This window comes from Chionomys nivalis, chromosome 14 (genome assembly GCF_950005125.1).
Source record: "Chionomys nivalis chromosome 14, mChiNiv1.1, whole genome shotgun sequence".
In the NCBI taxonomy this organism is placed as follows: Eukaryota; Metazoa; Chordata; class Mammalia; order Rodentia; family Cricetidae; genus Chionomys; species Chionomys nivalis.
The window spans coordinates 47,347,372-47,366,535 of record NC_080099.1 but is presented as its reverse complement, the minus strand read 5'-3'; the positions used below and the strand labels follow the sequence as shown (position 1 = coordinate 47,366,535).

General features: G+C 48.4%; 2 protein-coding genes across 7 annotated transcripts in view; both read left to right on the top strand.

The window, feature by feature from the left end:
- The window catches only part of Kdm3b (lysine demethylase 3B), a 62,286-nt gene extending 52,398 nt beyond the window's left edge, over nucleotides 1-9,888 (top strand). For 2 of the 3 annotated variants that reach the window (XM_057789383.1, XM_057789381.1), the window contains 4 exons: nucleotides 1,268-1,407; nucleotides 3,188-3,364; nucleotides 3,917-4,051; nucleotides 7,805-9,887. In XM_057789383.1, the coding sequence (XP_057645366.1) occupies nucleotides 1,268-1,407; nucleotides 3,188-3,364; nucleotides 3,917-4,051; nucleotides 7,805-7,885 (533 nt within the window). In that variant the 3' untranslated portion in view covers nucleotides 7,886-9,887. Of the gene's footprint in view, nucleotides 1-1,267; nucleotides 1,408-3,187; nucleotides 3,365-3,916; nucleotides 4,052-7,804 lie in introns of all 3 variants that reach the window. The other variant, XM_057789382.1, reaches the window with a different exon arrangement.
- A 753-nt stretch (nucleotides 9,889-10,641) lies between these two features.
- Nucleotides 10,642-18,952, top strand: Reep2 (receptor accessory protein 2). 4 transcript variants are annotated; one of them, XM_057789387.1, is made up of 8 exons: nucleotides 10,642-10,970; nucleotides 12,555-12,627; nucleotides 12,932-13,008; nucleotides 16,862-16,982; nucleotides 17,178-17,291; nucleotides 17,504-17,645; nucleotides 17,734-17,864; nucleotides 17,943-18,952. In XM_057789387.1, exons 1-8 carry the CDS (start codon nucleotides 10,939-10,941, stop codon nucleotides 18,009-18,011), a joined length of 759 nt encoding a protein of 252 aa, XP_057645370.1. In that variant the 5' UTR covers nucleotides 10,642-10,938; the 3' UTR covers nucleotides 18,012-18,952. The 4 variants fall into 4 exon arrangements, with proteins under 4 accessions (XP_057645370.1, XP_057645369.1, XP_057645368.1 ...); XM_057789386.1 differs by having other exon boundaries at nucleotides 10,729-10,970; nucleotides 17,498-17,645; XM_057789385.1 differs by lacking the exon at nucleotides 10,642-10,970 and having other exon boundaries at nucleotides 10,988-12,627.
- Nucleotides 18,953-19,164: the final 212 nt, after the last annotated feature.

The following is a 19,164-nucleotide window of genomic DNA, read 5'->3' as shown; positions in this document are numbered from 1 at the left end:
ATAGTGCTGCTTGGAAACTTTTGACTGGGTTCTTGCCTTTTGGGGAATGTCCAAATATGAAGTCTGGCAAAGAAAGGACAGAGAGGACTGGGGCCTTGGCACATTGCTTAAAAGTACAGTGCCCCTTGAATTTGGTTCCCAGCACCCATAAGAGGCTAACAACCTTCTGTAATTCCAAGTCCAAAGAATTTGATGCCCTCTGTCTGGCACCTGCTAAATATTAAAAAAAATAAGAAGGGCTGGGGAGATGGCTCAGTGGTTAAGAGCACTCGCTATTCTTTCACAGGTCCTGAGTTCAATTCCCAGCAACCACATGTTGGTTCACAACATGTAATGAGATCTGGTGCCCTCTTCTGGTGTGCGGGCATACATGGAGGCAGAATGTTGTATACATAATAAATAAATAAATCTTTAAAAAAAAAATAAGAAGAAGAAAGGACTTCTGGATAGTGGTGGTGCACTCCATTAGTCCCAGCACTTGGGAGGCAGAGGCACATGGGTCTCTGTAAGTTTAAAGCCAGACTGGTCTACCAAGCGAGTTCCAGGACAGTCAGGACAGCTACACAGAGAAAACTGTCTCAAAAAGTGAAGGGATAAAAAGACAGGACTGACCCATCTGCTTGACTCATTAACCATATCAACTGTAGAATGATAAATGGCAGAGCCAGGTCGTGTGCACAAAGATGAAACATAAAGGTTGAGTTGGTAAAGTGTCAACAGCATGATGACCAGAGTTTGATTTCCATAAGAAGCTGGGAGTGATCATGCACACCTTTAGTCCCAACACTTGGGAGGAAGAGGCAGGTGAATCTCTAAGAGTGTAAGGCCAGCCTGGTCTACATAGTGAATTCTGGGCCAGCCATAGGTACAGTGAGACCCTGTTGTTCTTCCCTTCCCCCACACGGGTCACTGGCATCCAGCTCAGGTCATCAGACATGATGGCAAGAGCTTTTACCTGCTAAACCATCTCATCAGCCCCCATATGAGTTTTGATTCTTTTTTTTTTTTTTTTTTTTTTTTTTTTAAAAAAAAGAACAGGATCTATGTAGAACTCCATATGTAGTCCAGGGTGGCTTTAAACTCATGGAGATCCACTTGCCTCTGCCTCAAGTGCTGGGATTAAAGGCGTGCACCACCACTGCCTAGTAAGCTTTGATTCTTGATTCTTGTGATATTACTCAGATAGAGAAGAACAGAGACCAAACTTGTTCTGGTTGGACATTTTCCCCTAAAGGTTACTTTGTCATCACCACTTTGTTCTTTTCAGAAGTCCTCAAAACAATTGATGAGGGTGATGCTGATGAGGTGACCAAGCAGAGGATTCATGACGGAAAAGAGAAGCCGGGGGCCTTATGGCACATCTATGCAGCCAAGGATGCAGAGAAGATCCGAGAGCTCCTCAGGAAGGTATGCCTTCAGCGGGGCAATATCCCCAGCTCCAGGCTGTGGTCTAGACAGCCACCAGGGTCTCTCCTGTGAAGTCTCTTGGTAGTAAAGACCTATTTGTACAAGGCAGGGTAGGGCACACCTGTAGCACTTGAGTGCTGGTGTCAGGAAGATCACAGAGGCCAACCTGGACTACATGGAGAGACCCTATCTCAAAAAAAAAAGAAAAGCAAGAACTTGAGGCTGGTGGGCTGACTGAGCAGTTGAGACCACATGTTGTTCTTGCTGAGGACCCGGGTTCAGTGCCCAGCATCCACATGGATGTTCATGGTCATTTGTAAATCATCTGAACTCTTTGGGCACAAAGCACACATGTGGTAAACAGATTTAGATCATACATGCAAGCAAAACACTCATACACAAAATAAAAATAAGTCTTTTTAAAGGGGGGGTGGTGTGGAATGATGCCTCAGTGGTTAAGAGCACTATTCTTCCAGAGGTCCTGCGTTCGATTCCCAGCAACCACATAGTGACTCACAGCCATCAGTAATGAAATTCAATGTCCTCTTCTGGCATGAAGCAGTATATGCTCAAGTAAAGCACTCATATACATAAAATACATAAAATTTGACTAGACCTGGTGGTGCGTGTCTTTAATCCCAGCATTCAGGAAGCAAAGACAGGCAGATCTCTGAGCATTCAGGACAACCTGGTCTACAGAGCAAGTTCCAGGCCAGCCATGCCTACAGAGAAACCCTGTCTCAAAAATGAATAAATAATAAAAAAAGCTGGGTTTGGAGCTTGGTGTTAGAATGCTTATCTAGTGTGCATAAGGTTCTGTGTTCCATCCTCAGCACTGCGGGGAAGCAAAGAAAGGGGACCTATTGGTTGAGAAACCTTTCAGAATGCGCAAGGGGCCTGAGCTCACACTAGAACATGTTCAACAGAATAAAGAAGACAGTGTTCTTTGTGTGCTTAAGGAATAGTACCTTCCTAGGAGGTTCCCTACATCTTTCCCCCTATATATGATACTGGTAATAAATGTTGAGGTAATAAGAAGCTTCTTTTTTGTTGTTCATTTTCAAGACAGGGTTTCTCTGTGTAGCCCTGGCTGTCCTGGAACTCACTCTGTAGACCAGACTGTGCTGGAACTTAAAGTTTCACCAGCCTCTACCTTCCTCCCAAGTGCTGGGATTAAAAGCATGCTAAAGAGTAATTGAACAAGCCAGGCGGTGGTGGCGCATGCCTTTCATCCCAGCACTCGGGAGGCAGAGGCAGGCGGATCTCTGGGAGTTCGAGACCAGCCTGGTCTACAAGAGCTAGTTCCGGCTGGGCGGTGGTGGCGCACGCCTTTAATCCCAGCACTCGGGAGGCAGAGACAGGTGGATTTCTGTGAGTTCGAGACCAGCCTGGTCTACAAGAGCTAGTTCCAGGACAGGCTCCAAAGCCACAGAGAAACCCTGTCTCGAAAAACCAAAAAAAAAAAAAAAAAAAAAAAAGAGTAATTGAACACATGTTCTCTGAAATGTTCATAGCCACCTGAACTGGAACGGAACCTAGACACACACTACCCTCTACAACATGTCTAGTATGAGGTGGTGCTGGACAGTGGGGGAGTCTTTCGTGTCACCATAATTAACACCATAATAACACAATTTTTAAACCTGCAAATCCTTTTTGGACTTTTCCATGTGTTTTTAGAGCACAGTTGGCTGTGGGTAAATGAAACTGTTGAAACCGTGGGCAAGGAAGGGCTACTTTATTTATTCTTCCTTTTTTTGGATTTTGATTATAACTTCAGGTTGGAGAAGAGCAAGGACAAGAGAATCCTCCTGATCATGACCCAATTCATGACCAAAGTTGGTATCTGGACCAGATCCTCCGGAAGCGACTCTTTGAGGAGTATGGCGTGCAAGGCTGGGCCATCGTGCAGTTCCTGGGTGATGCTGTCTTCATACCTGCTGGAGCCCCGCACCAGGTGAGTTGCACAATGGAGACCAGCTCCACAACCCCATGGGCTTTGGTGCTTGGCTTGTCTCTTGAGTCTAGTTATCAGTGGCAGGATCAGACTGGGTGCTCTAATACCATGGCTTGTTAGTTTTTAACTTTATTCCTTGTAACTTTAAATGCTTGGTTTTTGTTTGTTTGTTTGTTTGTTTGTATTATGGTAGTTTTCTGTTTTGTTGTTGCTGTTTCTGGTTTTTTTTTGGGGGGGGGGTTGTTTTTTAGCCAGGAAGCCCTCAAACTCACAGAGATTTTTGTCTCTCAAGTACTAGGATTAAGGGTGTGCACCACCACTCCTAGCCCTAAACTTTTTGTTTTGTTTTCAAGACAGGGTCTCACTTTGTAGCCCTGGCTGCCTGGAACTCCCACTGTAGACCAGGCTGGTCTCAAACTCACAGAAATCCGCCTGCCCTCCTCCCGAGGTGCTGGGATTAAAGGCATGTGCTGCCACAGCCCACTGGCATTTTCGTATGAGTTACTGAATCTCTGAGGTCTACATTCTTCTGCTATACTTGCCTCCTCCCAGGTTCACAATCTGTATAGCTGCATTAAAGTCGCAGAAGACTTCGTATCCCCAGAGCACGTGAAGCACTGTTTCCGCCTAACACAGGAGTTCAGGCATCTCTCCAACACCCATACGAATCATGAGGATAAACTACAGGTAAATGGTCCCAGGTTCACTCACACTGTCTTCCTATCTAATGCTCACAGACACACAAAGACACATTCTCCTCATGGCTGTTTTCTGGTAGAGAAGTGACTGGGAAACAGAAGATACCTAACCATTTCAGTTGGGGTTTTGAGTTTCGATTATTGGTTTGTTTTTGGACCGCTGTCTCAGGTAGCCGTGGCTGACCTTGAACTCCTGATCCTCCTATTTCCAGCTCCCTTACAGGAATTTATTATCCACTCATCTTAATGTATGCCTATAACCCAGCTGAAGCAGTGCAGTTATCACAAATTCCAGGCTGACCTGAACTCCTGAGTAAGCCTGTGTTGTGTGTGTATGGAGGGGTCTTTTAGTCTACCCATTTCCTATGTAATGATTCCCTAGTTCTCAGTCCTTGGGAGTTCTAGTGTTGATAACTGAGTAGGCTTGCATCCCTGCTCGGAGATATAAGAGAATACTGTGGGAGGGAGGGAGGGTCCTGTTCCTTCGTACATTGTTCACAGTGACTGAGAACTGAATGTGCACAGGCTGTACACACGGTTGGCAGGTCCTTTACTGCTGACCAGCAGCAGAGAGAACTCAAGACAGGTTCTTACTAAGTTGTTCAAGCTGGCCTTAAACTCTCTGTAGCCCAAGCTAGCTTAGAATTTATCATCCTCCTGCCTCATGCTCAAGAGTAGCTAGAATTATAAGCCTATGACAACAGGCCCAACTTAGTCAAAAAGTGGGACTCGTCATTCATCACAATAGAAGGTGCCACAGGTGGCAAGCCTGCACTTGTTCCGGGACCACAGCTGGTGACATATTTGTCCCTACAGCCTTTGGGGATAAGTAGCTTCTCAACTACCACGTCCTCGGATTCATCTACATTAAACTTGGAGGAGCCACACTTTGACAAGTGGGCCTTCTGGTGGTCAGAGAACTTCAACTTGGCTGTGTACAGGGCCTCAATCACATGTCTCTTATTCTGCAAATCAGAGCAGATGGACTTTCTTTTCTTTTTTTTTTTTTTTTTTTTTTTTTTGCTTTTTTGAGACAGGGTTTCTCTGTGGTTTTGGAGCCTGTCCTGGAACTAGCTCTTGTAGACCAGGCTGGCCTCGAATTCACAGAGATCCGCCTGCCTCTGCCTCCCGAGTGCAGATTAAAGGTGTATGCCACCACCACCCGGCCCAGATGGACATTCTTACACACATTATATATATTCGTATTAATAGAAGCAATATAAATGTACCTATTTCATACCCCACCTCTTCCAGGCCTCAATTGGTAGACTGTCTTTTTACTCTTAATGCCTTTTTTGGTTTTTTGAGGCAGAGTTTCTCTGTAGCTTTGGAGCTTGTCCTGGAACTAGCTCCTGTAGACCAGTCTGGCCTCGAACTCACAGAAATCCACCTGCCTCTGCCTCCTGAGTGCTGGGATTAAAAATGACCACCACCTAGCTGCCTTTTTAAAAAAATTATGTATCTGTTCGTGTGTGTGTGTGTGTGTGTGTGTGTGCAGTCCCAGTAGAGACCAGAAGAAGGCATTGTGGGGGCAGTGGGGTGAGGTGGGTAGCTAGGGGACTGGAGAGATGGCTAAGCAGTTAAGAGTATTGATTGCTTTTCCAGAGGTCCTGAGTTCAATTCCCAGCAACCACATGGTAGATCACAACCGTCTATAGTGGGATCTTGTACCCTCTTCTGGCATAAAGTTGTACATGCAGATAGAGCACTCATATACATTAAATAAATAAATAAGGCTTTGATTGTTTGTTTTCGAGACAGGGTTTCTCTGTGTAACAGCCCTGGCTGTCCTGGAACTAGCTCTTGTAGACCAGGTTGGCCTCGAACTCACAGAGATCTGCCTGCCTCTGCCTCCCTAGTGCTGGGAATAAAGGTGTGCACCACCACTACCCAGCATTTTTTTTTTCACAGGAAGGAGAAGGCATTGGATCCTCTGGAGCCAAAGTTCTGGACAGTAACTCTGGTGGAAAGAGTGCTCTAGGAGAACAGAATGTACCCTTAACCAATGAGCCAATTCTTCAGCCTCCTTTCAACCTTTTTTTTTTTTTTTTTTTTTTTTTTTTTTTTTTATAGCATCTGGGACTACAGAGATGGCTCAGAGGTTAAGAACACATGCTAGCCAGGCATGGTGGCACATGCCTTTAATCCCAGCACTTAGGAGTCAGAGGCAGGCGGGGTGTCTCATTTGAGGTCAGCCTGATCGACTGAACAAGTTTCAGGACAGCTGAGGCTCTTTTACATAAACCCTGTCTCAAACCACATGCTGCTGATGTGGAGAACCTGGGTTTGGTTCCCAAGGCTCACAACTGCCTGTAACTCCAGTTCCAGGGGATTTGATACCCTCCCCTGGCCATCTGCAAGCACTGGCCTATGTAATGGTATACATGCAGACACACAATACAATAAAATAAAAGTAAATAGTTTATTACAAATTAATAAATAACAGCACTGGGGTCAGCATGATGGCTCAGCAAGCAAAAGCAGCTGTTACCAAGCATCATAACCTGGATCTGATTCCAAGACCCATGTGCTAAAGGAGAGAACTCCCACCTATGGTGCTCAGTGTGTACACACATGTAAATGTAAATCCAAAAATAATACGATAGCAGCGTCAACTCTGCTGACACTTTCAGGTCCCATCGATCTGACATAACTGTTCTTTAACTTGTTCATTGCTAGTTTGCTAAATTGTAAAACTTAATTAGCTTTGTGAAGGCAGAAATTTGTTTAATTGACAACTTTCCCTGACACAAATCTAAAACACAGCTCACAGTGCATTTTTGTTAAGTAATAGAAAATAACCTGTAGAGGCCCAGGGCATCTTGTATGCCCATCACAGAGCCTCCTATTTTTGTGAAGTAAGATGTCATACATATACATGAAGTACACGTATGTACATAGACAACATCGTAAAGTACCAGTGTGTCCTTCCTTTTTTGTCTTACCTCACTTTTCTGCCCTAGAAATATTAATCATCTTGTCAGTTCTTTAAAGTTTTTAGCCTGTCAATTTATTTTAATAACCTTAATTAAATCTTCCAATGTCACATGTAAAGTGTGTCTTAGACAAATTGTGTGCACATACGCTCTAGACCTACTGTCACATTCTTGTAATCCCATTACTTGTGAATCTAAGTCAGGAAAATGAAGTTAGAGGCCAGCCTTGGCTAAATAGTAAGGCCCTGTCTCAAGCAGGGTGGCTCAGTGGGTGAAGGCATTTGAGTCTAATTGCTGAGCCCACAAGGTGGAAGGAGAACCAACCTTCATGCAATAGGAAAAACAGCCCATTGCCTACCCACTCCCACTGTTTATTGCTGTGGGGTCTTGGGCAAGGGTATTTTGGACAGTCTTTATTCCAGGTTGACCTCAACCATTGGAATTATAGACATGTGCCTCTGTGCCCAGCTTCAGTTCCCTGGAACTTGATTTTCTCAGTGTCTTTAAACAAGGCTTATGATAAAATAAGTGAACTTCATAGGCTCATGGCATAGATTAACTAGAGGTCCACATAACAGCTTAGTGACTCTGTCCAACACCTGGTGAGAACAGAAGTGATGATAGCTATACACATTCTTTCTTGAGTGTGGACCTCATATCCTGCATGACTTGTAACTCATCGTGGGGCTTATTTGGGAAGCACACAGCTGGGGCGTCCTCATTGGCTTTTCAGTAAGCTTGTCGGGGTAGGATATAGACCTGCATTTGTGAGCTGCCCTGAATTGACACTGCTAATTCTTCTCCAGGTGAAGAACATCATATACCACGCAGTGAAAGATGCTGTTGGCACTCTCAAGGCCCACGAATCCAAACTGGCAAGGTCTTAAGGCATGGGGAACTTCCAGCTCTCCTGTGAAGCAGGCCTTTCACAACACTTACCAGGGAACGGCAGGGCTCTCTGCAGGAGCAGAGGCCCTTCCCCAAGCCAGTGTGGTCAGTATTACAAACTCTCCAGCCGCTCTTTCTATGCTGCCTCAACACTGAAGGTTGACACAAGAAAATGGCACTGTTCACACACACAGTTTCAGACTCGAAGCCGAGGGTGCCACACTCCATCCAGTGGCCTTTGGGAATCCAGGTTGCTTGAACATTGCTGGGCTTTCCTGCACATCTCCTGGTTTGAGACCATGGAAACCAGGAATGTGGGCACACCTTCCTTCTCTGTTCCTCTTGTGCCTAGCTCAGTGGGACTGTGTTTGGAGGCGGAGGAAGTCATAACTAGTAACGTAAGGAGATACAGTGTGCCTGGTGGAAGCCCGGCCATGTCTCTGCACATGACTTCTGACCTGGCCCATCCCAGGAGATGGGGTGCAGCCATTCCCCATACTCTCTGTGAATATGGAGTCTTAAAGACCCAGGGAGAGCCTACAACTTTTCCCAGGAGGCTCCAGAATTAGGAACCGTGTGTATTTAGTGAGAACTAGGTTTGTAGTGAAATAGTTACTATTTCATGAAAGTAGATATTTTTAGAACTTTTGAAATAACACAGTTGTTTTCCTGGACTACAAGGAAAGGCACATTACTTTAGTCTTCCTTTCAATAAAACTCTTTGAAAGATATGATTTTTAGAAATCAGCCGTCCCTTATAGCACAAAATCAGCCAAAGCGTAATTTAAAAGAATTGGCATTTTACTAGAATCCTTTAGTTTCTCCCTCCCTCTCAGTCTTATCTCGAGGGAACAGTTGTCTGAGAAAGAACTCATGTGTCATATCTGAGCTGTGGAGCGTTCCCTGCGTGCACACCGCTGACTCCGGGATCTGTTTGCCGACTACCAGCGTTCCCTTGGGACTCTGCATATGTTTCCAAATGGGGTGGAAAGTTTGGTTTCCAATATAAGAGTTTTTTGTTTTTTAGAGTTTTGTCTGGAATTATTTTCAGCAAAACTTTACAACTCAGTGGAGTTTTTATTAAGAATTTACTTGGAAATGATGGAATTCACTGGCCCATAGGTACACTGGGAAATGTATCTCTTCCCAGGTGTACTGCCCTGCAGCCTTGTTTATATGTTCACAGTTACCTTTTTTTTTTATTAATAAAAGTCATTTACTGTAGAATACTTTTAATTTCACTTTCTGTACTTTAATTTTATTGAAGGGCTGATTGGGATTTCCATGTTCTTATTAAAAAAAAAATCTAACAAATCTGTTTGGAGCAGACAAAATTCTTTCTGTGCCAACTTTTCTAAAGTCAAGACTACACTGTGGGCTGTCAGAGGTGCGGTTGGTTTCAGGGCCTCCTACTGCCTTGCGCCTAATGATCTGATCACTCTTTGCCGTTGAGTTGTGCTTAGTTGAGAGAAAGAACGTGCCCAGTGAGAGACTAGGCGAAGAACCACCTGAGTTGGCTGGTGGAGTTTATGCTCAGTGAACAAAAAGGGCTAAGTGGGGTCCTCCTTTAGGGTGCAGGATGCGAGAACAGTGCCCTAATGTACAGCCTGCGCACAGCTCCAGGCGAGGCTGTGAGGTCATCCGACCGCATACCGTAAAGTGTGCGGCTCTGCAGAGGACCCAACTGGGGTTGTTTATTAAGCAAAATTAAAAGTGTTCTTGCTGGGTAAGGACAGACTCCATTCTAGTTAAAAGAGGTCTTTTGGGAAGGAAGCTATGTAGAAAAGCAAGAGGCATCATCAGAGGCCTGCTTCTCTGAAAACACCTTCCAGAGCATTTGAGCCTAGAAACATAATTATCAAGCTAGAAATAGGCTATTTGTGTTTTTCAAGACTTCTAGGTTTGAATATGAGTCTTTGAAATACACAACTCTGAGCATGCCCTTACAGCCTGGTTGGACATTTTAATAGTGTGGTCCACCAAAAGGATTATACCTCAACATAAAGCTGCAGGATGTAGCAGCTGTAAAGTGGGGCGGGGAGGGAGGGCAGTGGGGGACTGTTTTGGTGAAAATCAGGAGGCGAGCTAGCCTACATCCTGGATATAAATGTCTTCAGAAATAGGACATCCACTACCAATTGTACTTTCTGAGGGGGTGGAGCTGAGGTCTCTGGACTTTTCACTGACTTGAGACTCACTCCTCTCTCTCCTATCCCCTCCCCATGAAATTAAATTTCACATATCCCTAACCCTAGCACAATTTACTACCCAAAAGTCCGATCAAACCATGTGAACAAATTCCCTTTTACCTGGAAATTGGCGGTTATTGATGAGGACTGGAGTGGACAGGTGCAGCTACGCCTGGCCCGGGAGCCCAGGTGGACGTCCTGGAGCCTGCAGTGGAGGAGGAGAGTTCGATGGTTGGTGTTTGGAGCATGTAGCCTGTAAAATAAACTTGGCTTTCTATCGTAACAAGTATGACTTAGTGGTTTTGTGACCCTCAGCATAGCAGTGGAAACCAAAACATCCACCTTCAAGATGAGGATTAACTATAACTTCTGCCTTGTAGGGTAGTTGTGAGGATTCAATGGAATAACACACAAAGCTCTAAGCACAAGCCTGCCAGTTAAGCACTAAAGCAGCTGTCGCTCCTGGTGGGATCTTGAGGCCTTCAACCTGATGTGGGCAGGGCCGGAGGTGGGCCGAAGCTAATGTCAAAAGGATGGAACAAGAGTCCCCGCCGGGAGCTTGGCCTCCACCTTGAAGCTCAAAGAAAATGAACTAACGATATAGAGGCAGGCTGGGCACTGAGGGTGAAGGCGCATGCCCAGCCACAGCAGGTGCTGGGGGGGCGCGCCGACACCGCGGCCTCCCCTTTAAGAGCCGCCACCGCCCACGGCCCGCTGCTGCGGCAGGAACCTCCCCTTTAACGGCGGTAACTCCGCGCTCTGCTGACCCCACAGCGGCTGCCGCTGCTAACTGCAGCTCCTGCTGCCTCCACTGCCGGCCTCGGGCAGCTGCATCCTCGCCCGGGCTGGGTCCCCGCCCCGCCATGGTGTCCTGGATCATCTCTCGCCTGGTGGTGTGAGTGCCGAGGCGGTAGTGGGGCTCGCCCGGTGGGGGATGAGGGGGGCCGGTGATGGAGGGCGCGGTATTCAAGCCTGGGATGGATTAGCCCGGGGTCCCTATGTGGTGTCCCCAGAGACAGAGATGTGAGACCGAAGACTGGAAGGGGGGCATTACGGGAGTATACAGGCCTGGTTTCCAAGAGACCTCACCCATATTATTTTTAAAACCCGTTTATTCTTAATTGCCTTGCTCCTGCGCCCTCCCCCATCCTAGAGGCTGAGCAGCTACTGATTTATAAGGGGAGGCGGGCACATCCCCTCCCCCACTGAGCAGATCTAGGCTGCAGGAGCCCAGCACACAAGACTTTCCTTTCCCTAGGGAAGAGAGTAAGACAGTGGGGAGCATGACAGGGGCCTCATCATTCCAGAGCTCAGATCCCAAAGCTTTCAGACCCTCCTCCTGCTTCCCCAGCTAGAGACTGGATGAGGACACCTGCCCTAGGCATCCAGGGAGGAAGGCTGGGCCTGGAAGCCGAGGTGCTGGGAGGACAAAGTGTGGGGAGGTAACAGGATGGATGTCTATTATCTGCCTAGGATTGGGAAAACATTAGGTAGCCTTGATCCCAGACACATTGTAACAGTCACATTGTGGAGCTATGGCCCTGGCACCTCCCCCGGATACAGGAAGAAATACCTCCCTCCCGCAAGCACACAAGCCTAAATGTTGGCCTTGAGGATTCTGGCCCACTATCCAGCATCAGCAGGGGCAGTGAGTGTCCTGGCTTGGCAACACCCACACTTGAAGGGGCCGGGCTTCAGAGCCAACCCTTCCTCTAGTTCAGGTTCTGCCCCTCAGCCTCCATCAGGACTGGCATACCAGAAACCCCACCCTTCTTCCCAGTCAGTGTTGTCACAGGCCTGTGTCCTGGTTTCCTCTCAGCCCATTGGGGTTTCCTCTTCCCACCCGCTAGAGGCCTTATCTCTCCACGTGGCATTCCGGATGATTGGTTCCCTCCTGGCCTGGGCAAACTCCCCGCCGCCCCCCCCCATTGGTGTCCTTTCTGTAATCTACAGTGGGATGCTCAGACAGGGTCTTAACTGTACCTGACCTCAGACCATGGTGACATGGGGTTATAAACCTGTCTCTTTCAGGGCCTCCTGAACCTGTGCCCTCTAGTCCCAAGATGGCAATAGTTCCGACCCAGGTTGGGTGCCCTGTTAAGTGATGTGAGGTTCTCTTGGAGAATTGGTTCTACCCAGCCTGTCTTTGAGACAAGGAAGAGGAGAGTATGAACAGATGGGTTGAGCGGGCATTAGGCCAAGAAGGAAAACATCTCATGGTAGTGACCAGACCCCTTAACTCCCAAAACATGTTTGTGCTTCGCCAAGGATTCTGGCTGAAGGGACCTCTAGCCTCTGGGTCTAGGGGAAGGGCTGGATATGATCTTGGAGTCTTTACTGCTCTGACCTTAGTCCTTGACTAGAGCTTCTCAGCCAGCTGATGCTTCTTTGGAGCTCTGTTCCTTTGCGCCTTAGCCCCCCAAGGGCTGATGCAGAGCTGGGAGGAAGGAGGGCCCAGTAACCATGCCTGCCTCCCTAGGCTCATCTTTGGCACCCTGTACCCAGCCTACTCTTCCTACAAGGCCGTGAAGACCAAAAACGTGAAGGAATATGTAAGTGAACAACGTTTAACAAACACGGGGTGGGGGGGCATTTTGTCACATTACAGGTAGGGGGAAGACGATGGCTTCGTGCCATGCTATCCAACAAAACCCTGAGCAAAAGAGGTTCTGGGATGTTCCCTATTCTCCACCCAGGCTTGGTATGATTGACAGAGGTCCTGAGGAACTTTCTCCCAGGACTTCAGTAGAGAGCAGGCAGCAACATGGGGTCCTGGGTTTCCTTGGCAGCCGGGGACCTTGTTGTTTACATATCCTCAGTCCTAGACCCCATTTAATGCTGCCCTTTGCCCCCCAGGTAAAATGGATGATGTACTGGATCGTCTTCGCCTTCTTCACCACAGCAGAGACACTCACGGATATCATACTGTCCTGGTGAGGTCCAATGGCCGCTCCTTGTATCTCAAGACCCAGACCCTTTCCCTTTAGAAGCCAGACAGATAGGGAGAAGGTTGGGACCCAGGCTAGAGTTACCCCAACTTCCAGCAGCCCCTGGGTGTCCTTAATACTGTTCTTAAGGCCTGATATCAGCAGAGTAAGAACAAATGTAGCAAGCCGGGCATGGTGGTCCACGCCTTTAATCCCAGCACCTGGGAGGCAGAGGAAGGTGAATCTACACAGCGAGTTCCAGGACAGCTGGGGGTACAGACTGTCCTCATTTCTGGTGACAGCCATAGCACCACAGTGGAATTCACCGATTTTGTGTCCACTCCTTCGTCCTTGTTGGGACAGTAGACAGATCGCCAGTTCCTAAGCCTTGTCTTCCCTGTTTGTGGGACACTGGATGCTCATATTTCCAAGGCATCGCACTAATAGGCCTAAAGTATAGGAGTGTCACAAGGACGGGGAGCGTGTCTGAGCAAGCACCTCTTGAAGAGGACAGTCCATGGAATTTGAATCACCTGTAATCCCGGGGGCCCATAAGGTATCCCAGCCTGGCCTACGTGATCTCAGTGTAGGGGGCAGAAAGGTGGCTCAGCAGCAAAGCCCTGGCCACATAAGCCTGCTGACCTGAGTCTGATCCCTGCAAGCTAGGTAAGAGTGGAAGGGGAGAAGCAGCCCCAGATGCTGTCTTCTGACCCCCACATGTGCACTGTGCAGAAGCCTACACCTAACACACACGTGTGCTCATGCATATATCATACATGAGTAAGATTTTTTAAAGATTTATTATGTATAGTGTTCTGTCTGCATGTATGCCTGCAGGCCAGAAGAGGGCACCAGATCTCATTACAGATAGCTGTGAGCCACCTTGTGGGTACTGGAAATTGAACTCAGAACCTGTGGAAGAGCAGCCATTCCTCCTGTCAATGAGCCATCCCTCCTGCCCCCATGGTTAAGATTTTTTTAGAGAGGCAATAGCATCTAGGTGGTGGTAGTGCACACCTTTAATCCCAGCACTTGGGAGGCAGAGGCAGGAGGATCTCTGTGAGTTCAAGACCAGCCTGGTCTATAGAGAAGAAAAAAAAAAAAAAAAAGCAAGAGCTTACTGGCCAGGTAAGTCTGCTTACTATTTTGAATTCAAAAAAAGCATAATTTTTATCTCCTCTCATAGTCCTTCCCTTTCCTTCTTTTTCTTTCTTTTCTTTCTTTCTTTCTTTTTCTTTCTCTCTCTCCCAGATAATTTCACTATGTATTTCTGCCTGGGCTAGCCTGGAACCCTTTATGTAGCCCAAGTTGGCCTCAGAATTGCATTGATCCCTCAGCCTCTGAAATGCTAGAATTACAGGTGTATGATGCTCCACGATGCCCAACTTTCTCTTTTTTTAAAAAAAAAAATGCTTGTTTTATGTGCATGGGTATTTGGCCTGCATGTATGTCTGTGCACCACCTGTGTGCCTGATGCCAGTGGAGGTCAGAAGAGAGCGTCAGATCACCTGGAGCACAGACAGTTGTCAGCCACCATGTGGATGCTGGGAACTGAACCCAGGTCCTCTGCAAAAGCAACCTGTGCTCTTAACCACTGATGGCCTCTTTTCTTTTTTCTTTCTTCTCTTTTCTTTTCTTTTTTTTTTTTTTGTTTGTTTGTTTTTCAAGGCAGGGTTTCTCTGTGTAGCCCTGGCTGTCCTAGACTAACTCTCTCTCTCTCTCTCTCTCTCTCTCTCTCTCTCTCTCTCTCTCTCTCTCTCTCTCGACCAGACTGGCCTTGAACTCACAGAGATCCGCCTGTCTCTGCCTCCCCGAGGGCTGGAATTAAAGGCCACACACCACAACAGCCTGGCCCCTCTCTTTTCTAAACATGGTTTCCTTAATACTTGGGGCTTCCTTCCCCTCTCCCCTATGTGACAGCTTGTCAGCCACGCCTCTGACCTCGCTGTTCTTCCTTTGCTTCCATTCCCCTCTTCCTGGAAGCTGCTAAGGGTAAAGCTTGCCTGCCCTGGGATTGTTTGTTTGCTTTTCTTCTACACTCCAATAAAGTTGTCCTTGACTTCACAAAACATTTTTAAATAAGAGGCAAAGAAAATATAAACATTGGAAGGCAAACTGTCATTTCATTTGTAGATAAAGCCCTTGTATTCACCAGCTATAGTTTCAGTAGAGAGAAGGTAATTTAGAGATTTGTTAAAAGACTCTGGGTGGTAAGTCTAGATTCCCTGGCACAAGTGAAGGAGAGGGCTTTGATGAGGGCTTTGTGAGGATGTAGAAGACTTGCCGGAGGTTGTGGCCTGGGCATAAAAGCCTGGGGGAAATGGAGAGCGGTAACTCAGAAGGCAAAGGACCGAGTGCCTGTCAGTGGTGTGAAGGGCACTTGACGCTGGCGTCCGCTGCTAGTGTGAATGCAGTGTGAACACAGTGTGAACACAGTGAGATTACCTCTCAAACAGTTCTTAGCTAAAAATACTGAAGGGCTAGAGAGATGGCTCAGTGTGTGAACCTTGCCATGCAGAACCCATGTTTAAAAGGCAGTGATGGTGCATGCTTGTAATTCCTGCTCAGGGAAGCAGAAAGATGGATACCAGGGCTGGCTAACAGCACCCAAGGCTGACATCTGGTCTGCGTGTGTGCATGTGTGCACACACACATACACACACACACACGAAAAAACTCAATGGTAGAGAGCTGAGAATGTCTGGGGCCGATACTGAAAAAAAGAAGGAAAAAAAGGGGGTAGGGGTCATGTCATGGCAGCAAGGATCAAGATCAGACACCATCCCAGTCCTCATCACGGAAGGAGGGGGGGAACCCGGAAGACAGGTGACATCCCTCAGCACACAGGAAGGAGAGCTGCTTGCTGGGGAAATTCCATCTGAGATCTCTTTTTGCTTTTTGCTTTGTTTTCTTTGTTGAGACAGGGTCTTACATCCCCCAGGTTGACCCTGAATTCCCTGTGTAGCTGAAAATGACCTTGAACTCATGATCCTCCTGCTTCCACTTCCCAGGTGCCTGAGATTGAGGAATGTATCCCATGTCTTTGGTTTGTGGTTTATTTTGAGATAGGGTCTTAGGTAGCCCAGAGCAGCCACAAATTTGTGACCACCCTGCCAAGTACAGGGATTATAGGCATATACCCAATTGGAGTCGCTTTCTCTTTCTTCCTTCCTTCCTTCCTTTCTTTCCTTTTCTTTTAAATTATTTATTGTGGGGGCTGGAGAGATGGCTCAGAGGTTAAGAGCATTGCCTGCTCTTCCAAAGGTCCCTAGTTCAATTCCCAGCAACCACATGGTGGCTCACAACCATCTGTAATGGGGTCTGGTGCCCTCTTCTGGCCATCAGGCATACACACAGACAGAATATTGTATACATAATAAATAAATATTTAAAATAAATAAATAAATAAATTATTTATTGTGTATACAGTATTCTGCCTGCATATATGACTGCAGGCCAGAAGAGGGCATCAGATCTCATTATAGATGGTTGTGAGCTACCATGTGGTTGCTGGGAATTGAACCTTTGAGCCATCTCTCCAGCTCTCTCTCTCTTTCTGACACAAAGAAATCTGTGTAGCCCTACCTATCCTAGAATTCTCTCTGTAGACCAGGCTGGCCTTGAACTCACAGAGATTCGCCTGCCTCTGCCTCCTGAATGCTGGGATTAAAGGCGTGTGTCACCACCGCCCGGCTTGGGGTCACTTCTTACCTTCCCACATGGAGTCTCAGTTTAGCATCCACCCTCCCAGTTCTCTTGGAAACCTATGGCCCCAGAGCACTAGGGGTGGGAACTGTTCCAGTCAATGCTACTCAGTCCAGTATCCCCTAACTCTCGTGCACCTCTGTCCTCCCAACAGGTTCCCCTTCTACTTTGAGCTCAAGATTGCTTTTGTGATATGGTTATTGTCCCCTTACACCAAGGGCTCCAGCGTTCTCTACCGCAAGTTCGTGCATCCAACGCTGTCCAACAAGGAAAAGGTTCGCCCCCACCTTCAACTCTTCCCAGCCTGACCCAGCTGAGGCATTCCCACGCCTGCAACCACATACATTTCCGGGGGAGGGGTAGGCGGGGCTTGTAGAGCCCAGCTCCCTGGGCCGGACCGTGTCTTTGCACAGGTGTGAATGAAGGTAACTTGCCTGCAGCCATACCTCTCAGGTCTCCTGTCCCCGCAGGAGATCGACGAATATATCACACAAGCCCGAGACAAGAGCTATGAGACCATGATGAGGGTGGGCAAGCGGGGCCTGAATCTGGCCGCCAATGCCGCAGTCACAGCTGCTGCCAAGGTGAGACGGGGCTAGGTTCATTCCCGTGTCCTGTCTTCAGGCCTTGGAGACTTTGGGTTGTGCGGCTCCAGGCTCCAGCCTTGTTTCTTCTGCTGTCTGGTCAGTTTCCTCATCTGGCCAAAGGGAAAATATCCCAACACTATGGTAACCTCTCTCTCCACCCCGCTCCTCCCTCCTGCTCTCTTGGTGCGTGGTGGTGACCCTAGGGCCAGGGGGTGCTCTCGGAAAAGCTCCGGAGCTTCAGCATGCAGGACCTGACTCTCATTCGAGATGAGGATGCATTGCCACTACAGGGGCCTGATGGCCGCCTCCGACCTGGCCCTGGGGGACTCCTGGACACTATTGAGGACTTAGGTAATGGCAGACCCCGGGCTGTGGGAAATAGGACAGAGCTGAAAAGACACCAGACTGAGCCTTTATTCTCTCCCCACCCCCAAACTAGGAGATGACCCTGCCCTGAGTGTAAGGTCCAGCACAAGCCAGGCAGATTCCCGGACAGAGACCTCAGAAGATGACCTGGGAGACAAGGCACCCAAGAGGACCAAATCAATCAAAAAAGTCCCCAAAGTTGAGGTGAGAACACAGGCATGGCCTGGGGAAACTGGGACGATGGACTGGGACCAGGCTGAGTCCATCTTCCTCTCTCCATAGCCGGTAGCTTCCAAGACACTGAAGACCCGACCCAAGAAGAAGAGTTCTGGAGGAGGTGACTCCGCTTGAGGCCCCGCCTCCCCCCACCCTTGCAGCTTTAGGCCAATAGCAAGCACTGGGGGGAGCTGCAGCCCTAGCCCCTCCTCCACAGTGGGCCAGACCCGAGAACCCCTAGATGGTTGTTTCCTGTGCCTCTTCCCGTGGACACTCCTCCAGAGGGGGCTGGGCAGAGAGGAGGGAGGCACAGTTGTAGGGTTGAGGCCTGAAGCTGATGACTGAGCCCTTGAGGAGGTGGGGGCTTCCCGGCCAGCAGCGCTCTTCGGCTGCTCTAGCCCCGCCCCGCCCAACCCATCCAGTGCCTTGCTGAAGACCATGGCCATCCCCCTCTGTGAGGCCTGCCATGCCTCCACCGCTGTCTCTTCAATAAGGGTAGTGGCCACTGTCCAGAAAGACCAAGGAGGGGGCCTTAAGGCACCTTGAGAAGGGGAAGAAGTGGGGAGGGGGTTGCTCAGGCCCAGCTCTGAGTGAAGACACGGCCTTGCCAGAACCGTAACTGTAGGGCTGTGTGCTCTCCATACCACCAGAAAGAGGTGGGATCCCAAGGCCACGCTTGCTGGGGAGGTTCAGCCCTGGGCTTCCTCTTTATTCACCCCTGCTGGTCTCAGAACCTCAGAGGACCCAGGCCTTTGACCGAATGAGGCTCCAAGGGACTGTCCCCTACCCTTCCATCCTTGGTCTAGGCTGGACTCCTCCACTCCTAGAGCCCACTATGGAGGTCCTGCCAAGCTGGCTCCTCTCCTGTCAAAGGGACCCATCCTACCTTGCCATGGGGTCCCCTTCCTGTGCCAAGCATACCCCTGTCAGAACCAACCTGGACCCCACCCCTGGCCCTGGGTCTGCTAGCTTCACTTAGGGCCAAGTGGAATCCGTGAAGAAGGAAGAGGAGCTGAGCGGCTCCTGATCCCACAGTGCCCACTGGATGAGCCAATAAATTACACTCTGCCACCTCCCTCATTATGGCCTCCGTGTTATTCTTGCTCCACCAAGCCAATAAGTGGGAGGAGCCCACTGAGAAGACTTGGCTGTGAGGGGGGTGGAAAAAGGCCAGATGAACACGGGAAACGAGTTAACGGTCCTTAACCCCATGAGTTGTTTTACACCCCAGAATCTCAGATCCCCTCAGATGTTAACTCTAGGGACAAGGACCCCAGCGAGGTGCCCA

Excerpts from the sequence above, each read along its gene's own strand:
- Reep2 (XM_057789384.1), top strand. The coding sequence starts at position 12,505 with ATGCAGAGCTGGGAGGAAGGAGGGCCCAGTAACCATGCCTGCCTCCCT. Across the intron at positions 16,983-17,177 it reads CGCTGTCCAACAAGGAAAAG|GAGATCGACGAATATATCAC; the intron begins GTTCGCCCCCAC and ends CTGTCCCCGCAG. Across the intron at positions 17,865-17,942 it reads AAAAAGTCCCCAAAGTTGAG|CCGGTAGCTTCCAAGACACT; the intron begins GTGAGAACACAG and ends CTCTCTCCATAG.